This window comes from Chelmon rostratus, chromosome 14 (genome assembly GCF_017976325.1).
Source record: "Chelmon rostratus isolate fCheRos1 chromosome 14, fCheRos1.pri, whole genome shotgun sequence".
Lineage (NCBI taxonomy): Eukaryota > Metazoa > Chordata > Actinopteri > Chaetodontiformes > Chaetodontidae > Chelmon > Chelmon rostratus.
In genome coordinates this window covers 2866704-2873119 of record NC_055671.1, presented here as the reverse complement: position 1 = coordinate 2873119, position 6416 = coordinate 2866704, and the positions used below count along the sequence as shown (strand labels likewise).

The window sequence follows — 6416 nt, the reverse complement described above, 5'->3', positions numbered from 1 at the left end:
TTTTTAGGAGTTTTCCAGGACATTTAGCTTCAGGTGATTGTTGTTGCACCGTGTGATGACGCTCTCTCTCCTCTATGTGAAGACAGCATGTAGCTCACTGGAATACTGGAATCATACATGTCAGTATAGGGATAACTTCCATTTCAGCAAAAAATGAACTTAATATCTTTTATGAAATTCCTTCAAAGTCTTCACTACATATATTAAGTGAGTCTGGACAGACATGGATGTACTCTGCAGTTTGACTGGTTGGTGGAGACAAACAACCACACGGCTGCAAGGGACCAGGAAGCTCAATGAATGCAGAACCCAAGGCTGGATCAACATGTTATTATGGCTTTTTGCTTTTTTTTTTTTAATTATTCATCGTTAACTGTATTAATGTAGTTGATGTCATCTTCACTCTTTTCAAGTTACAGTCTTCTCCAGCAGCAGCTGCACAATATTACATGTTTTATTATCGATATTGGCCACCAGAGTCTGCTGTTGGGCCACAAATGACAGAAACTCTGAAAGGAACGTTCACAAGCTCCACTGCAACTCATCATCAAGTCAAGTCATCTTAATTCATAAAGCCCAGTATCACAAGAAAACAAATCTGCTCAAGGGACCTTTATAATCTGTACAGATACAGCAGAAAACTGCCCCCCAAAACAGGAGACATGTGTATAAAATACCAACATATCAAAATTACAGTATAATCAGGATGACAAAATTATTGATAGATTGTAAACTTACATGAAAAATGAATGAAAAACCTGTCATTTTACAAGCAGTCCCAACCCTGTTTAGAAAGAAAACATTGTTCTATATAATAATAATAATAATAATAATAATAATAATAATAATATACCAATGCCCAGTTATGGAAGTCAGAATAAACTAGAATTTTCATATTTTCTACAGTACATTTAATGCAGCAACATTTCAACTCTCACCTTCGCACAGGTTTGCAGCTTTCTCATTGGTGTATCTGGCCTGATGCGACAACAAATCCCAATACACGATTGGTTGTTGCTTCTGTCAATTGAGACGGGAACCAGCTAACCAGCGACCAGCCTCTTGCGTTGCTAAAGTAAGTTAAACAGCCACGTCAAGTCCACCGCATTTGCCCCAGAAGTCAGGCGAGTTTGCCTTCAAAATAAAAGTATGGACTTAGTCACGTAAGGGAAATTAATCAATTCATGTGGGCAACTGGGGTGTTTAGATAAGCAAAAAGCGCCTTATGTTTGTCCTGCAGTCCTGAGGTGAGAGAATCAGTGAATGAAAGGAAAACATAAAAATAGCAGAGCTGTCAACGTCATTCCTCATATTTCTGATGCCGTGACATTGTTACTTGATGTCTTAAATTAAAATCGATCTCTCACTCTCTGGCTTTCATATTGCACATGTGCCACATTATGACAGTTTCTAATTGGTTTAGACTGAGCCACGTTTAATAGTTTATTGTGTTAAAGATGAGTGGAAACAGAAAACAGAGCCAGTCTTGCCCTTGAAGGAAATAAATAGTAATATCATAGATAATAAAAAATATTGTTTGAGCAATATGATTCCATATTGATGACGTTTTAAGGGATGAACAAGGAATGGCAAACACAGAGCATTCTGAGGCAAAGCGACCATTTTTAGAGAATAGCTGTGGTTATCTGTCATTGGTCAATTTTCATCTGTCAATTGTTCATCATCAGAAATGTATAAAGTATGTGTGTAAGACAAATGGCCATATGAAGAGAAGACAGAGGCAATATATACACAATATATATATATATATATATATGTATATATATATATAATACAGTACACGGCGATACAGTCCAAAAATAAAATTAGTGAAGGGTTCGGGTTCTACATACAGTGTGTGTTGTGTTAGTTCAAGCTGTTCTTTTTCACACCTACAGTAAACAGCCAGCGGAGGACACTCTTACCCTCGTCGATGACGTTACAGTTAAGATCCTGCAGCCTCTCACTGTGTAACACATACCATGTTGTAGCCTACAGAACTATCAAACTGTCTAATTTTAACCACATACCTAACATATCTCCCCAGCTATTTCACAGTGAGGCTCTGCATGATCTAATGTTTTTGTTTGTTTGTCTGATTGTTGGTCGTGTGATTGCCTGTTCCATCTTGAACCGCGTTAACCAACCATGTTGAAATTGAAGTGAATGGGCTGAGACTACCTTGCTAGACGAGTGGGGATGGTGTAATGGAAAGTGGTAGTGAGGTCATTATTCATCCCCTTTTCCCTGTTGTACACTGTTTTATAACTGTGTGGGAGTGTGGGAGTATTGTATGCGTTTGTGTGCATGTATGAAAGTGCGTTGTGTAAGTGTGCTGTGTGTTCATTCAGTATATGCCTAACTGTGACCAGAGGAATGTGCAGGTGTGAGGAGAGAGACATAAATAAATCAGAAATAAATAATATTAATAATGTTGATAGATAATATTAAATAGACACATAAAACGAAGAAAAAGAGGTGAAAAAGAAAGTAAATATATATGTAAGTTCAATAGAGGCCCCTCGCAGTACATAATAGAGAACTTAATGAAGAGACACAGAGAAGTGGAAAATTGTGACAATGAATAATAAGAAATAAAAAAAAATCACAGGCAGCATTCACAAAGGCTGACTGCCACATGCAGCAGCATTTATAACGTCATGGAGGTGAAATAAAACTAGATTAACAGCCGAACAGCAGGAAAAATGAGATGAATAACGACCATACCTGCTTTCCATATACAATAACTACGATAGCTTGTGGGTGTGAGTTTCACATGTTATAAAATCTCATAATTGCATTGACTGGAAATTCCATCACTTAAATAATTCAAGTCACGCTCGTTTTGCTGGAGCTGCTATCTGTCTCAAAGCTCTCAGAATGCATCGTTACCGTGTGTATTATTTTGAAACCCGTGAGCGGAAGTCACGTTTCTCATTGTGGCTCGCTTGCTGCTGGCACTTAAAACTGTTGGTGATGCTGTCAGTTGGTTTGGCTAACGCTACTGGACAGCACCTGCTTAAAGAATAAAGAGATGTGGCAGCTCGAAGACAGTGCTGTGTCTCAGCAGGAGAAATTTCCAGCGAATGCACAGTCATCATCTGACGGAAAATGAAAGTAAACGGAGTCATTTGATAGCCATGCGGCTTCTCCCACAGTTGGCAGGCAGGTATTTTCCTACAGCCAGGCGTCGCACTGGGAAAGCATCATTTCATTTGGCAACGCCGCTGGCTGCTGATTTAGCATGAATGCTAGCTTACTAATGTACAACACGCATGTTTGTGTTTACGCGTCGAGGCAGCGGTAGCAGTATCCGTAGTTATATTCAGACATGTTTGAAGTGAATGAGTCGTCGTTCCTCGCCTCATGGGGACCACATACACGTCCCTCCATAAGTCAAAACCTCCAGACATAAACTCTGAAGTGACTGTTTCGTGTTAGCTGACATTTCCCAAATCCCGGGGAAAGAAACCGCGCGCGCAGCGGACATTTCTTCTTCAGGTCGACATTAATTCGGCGTGTTTGAAGGCGGCTGCGCCCCGCGTCCCGACGCCGTGGCTCCAAGGCAGGCAGAGAAAGTTGAGGTGTGGACTGTCAGGTACCGTCAGTGATGAGGACTCGGTGTTCAGACACAGGACTCACCCCGGACTGTGGCACCACGCGGGCCAGAGACTGTTAACCCGGGCTAGCCCTCAGACCCGCAGCTCTTTCTCATTATGAGACCGCAGAGCCGCTTGTCCGCACTCTTCACCTGACTGAGGACCTCACGGCTCGGTGTCCACCTGTCCCTGCACCTGACTGAGGACCTCACGGCTCCGTGTCCACCTGTCCCTGCAGCTGATTGAGGACCTCACGGCTCGCTGTCCATCTGTCCCTGCAGCTGTGTGTTGTGAGAGGCTGTCCGGACCAGCGGCGGATCAGTCATGACGGGGCACATCTGTGTTCTGCCGGCTCTTCAGCTCAAGGATGCGTTTTTGAAGTGGACCCAGACCAGTGATACTCAGCCTCACCTGCAGAATGCATTAAAACCAGGGGTCGCCAGGCCTTCTCACATCAAGGACCCTTGAACTGCTGCACATACACAGCAGATAGCAGCTGATGAGGCGTTGCTACAGGGGACCTAATCTGAGTTTCTTGTGGATAACTATTGGCACCCTCATCCAGATCACCTGAGATCACATCATTTAACTGCTGAAATCTGCTCGGTGGAGTAATCCTTCCAACAGTTTGCTGAGCGTTGACCCCGAGGGGCCTCCTGGATACCTCCTGCTGGTCCCCGGACTTCACTTTGAGAGATTTAAGTTCTCCGCTGTTTCGTGTCTCCCCACTGAGAGGGAACTTTTTGACCATGCACTGAAGACTGCACTGGAAGCCTTAGCGAGAGTCAAGTTTACAGAGTCAGCCATGCCTATCAGAAAAAAAGGTCAGTTACTGCATGTGTTTGTGAGTTTTTGCTCCTCCAGCATCAGACCCTGTAAATCCCACGTGTGAACGATGTGGGTGCTGACACTTCACCAACATTGCATTTACTGACGGTTTGTGGTAAGTCCAAACTCAAGCTAGGATGTTAAGCATTTTGGTTTTCTAGAATATACACAGACTACATGGCCAAAAGTATGTGGACGACAGCATTCATCCAGCTTTCAGCAGCAGTTTGTGCATATTCCCGCGTCCCCCTGCACAGCCCCAGCTCCATAAAGAGCTGGGGCTTTCCCAGTTTGCTGAGGAAGACCATGAGTGTTCTGCACAGAGCCCTGACCTCAACCCCATCCAACACCTTCAGCATGAACTAGAACACAGGCTGAGAGCTGGGCTTTATCACCCAGTGTCCATGTAGGACCTCACTAATGCTCTGTTGGCTGAATGGGAGCAAATCCCTGTGTCCAGGTTCCAACATGAGCTGGAAAGACTGACACCAGAAGAGTGGAGGCTGTCAGAGCAGTGCATAAAACACATGTTCATGTGTCCACATACTTTTGGCCATATATTGTATATCATCCTGATAAATATGCTGGGGCTGTTCTCCTGCAACGTGGTGTGGGCTTTAGAGGGGGGTGAACTCACCTACACTTATCTCAACTCATGTGCAGACTTTTATCTGTAGTTTTCACACTGATGCGTTTGTTGTGGCCTCAGTTTGTCATCATACACAATGTTGTCACATCATGCAAAATATTGTCAATCTGATGTATGATATGATGTGATGCTGAATCTACATGTTATTATATGAAGAAAACAAACCAAGGAGACACCAAGGCCTGTCTTATCTGCCCCTCCTCTGCAGACACAGCTCGAGCCTTGGGGCTGTTGGAGGAGTACTGCACTAAACTGAGGAAGCCAGAGGAGCAGCAGCTCAAAACTGCCATCCAGAGAGTAATGGGGATTTTCCAAAGCAACCTGTTTGAAGCTCTTCTCGGTAAGTCAGTGTAGCACAGCCAGTCCATCAAGCAACTGCTATTTTCTCGAGGGGGGTCATTCTGTAGTGGTTTTTCAAAAAAAAAAAAACGAAAACATTTCAAAGCAGTGTCAAATTTTTGATGTACTAAAGTCATACATAACTGCATGCCTGGCTCTGACGTACATGATCAATACCAGTGTTTATAGAAGATTTTGCACAACAGTAAAACAGAAAGCAAACTGATTTCTGTGAGGGGCAAGATGGCTGCTGCTCTGCACTCGGGCTTTCAACGAATATTCTAAATTCACGTTTGTTTCTGAATTGTAAAAAAATCAATTTTGTGGGAAAAAACAGCGGCACTGCCTCGACGGCAGCGCTAAAGACGTAGACGAAGAGTTTCCGCGGTGCAGTTATTACTGCTCTGTTTTGTTTTTTGACGGGAAAGGCTGTTGAAGTCTCTCTGGTGATAATATCCACTGAAACAATTCTTCAGTCAGATATGAAAATGTTACATCTCCACGCACTGCTTCTCTGATATCCGCCCTCCCTCTCTCTCCTCTCCTGATTCTCTGAATTAAGAGTTTATTCCAACCAAACCAGAGCAGGTGATGATTGTTGGAACAATGAAAGATAAACCAAGAAGGTTTTGTTGCGTTTTAGTTTGTTTTAGTTGCTTTTGAATGAAGTGTGTTTTACGATGATAAAATCACTGTTTCTGTGAATGGAATCTGGTGGCTTTGATGAGAGCGATGTAGCAGCTGATTCTGGTTAAACATAAAAGATCTGACTCTTTAAGAAAAAGGCACATCTATATGAATCCTTTCCATAATGCTGTCAGACAGTTACAGTAACAATCCGAGCTGTCAGTGGACATAATGCGCGAAAATAGATAATGGGATGGTGTGAACCATGGTGTGTTTATTTATTTATTGTTTTTTTTGAAGGAATATTCAAGATAATTTTTGTCCAACTTCAACAGCCCTGCCACACACGCACACACGCACACACACACACACAG

General features: G+C 42.9%; 1 protein-coding gene across 1 annotated transcript in view; it reads left to right on the top strand.

Moving 5' to 3' along the window:
* Positions 1 to 4404: 4404 nt before the first annotated feature.
* dlg2 (discs, large homolog 2 (Drosophila)) overlaps positions 4405 to 6416 on the top strand; it is a 190462-nt gene continuing 188450 nt past the window's right edge. Inside the window, exons 1-2 of the mRNA XM_041952695.1 lie at positions 4405 to 4423; positions 5285 to 5416. Coding sequence (XP_041808629.1) covers positions 4405 to 4423; positions 5285 to 5416 — 151 coding nt within the window. The remainder of the gene's footprint in view (positions 4424 to 5284; positions 5417 to 6416) is intronic.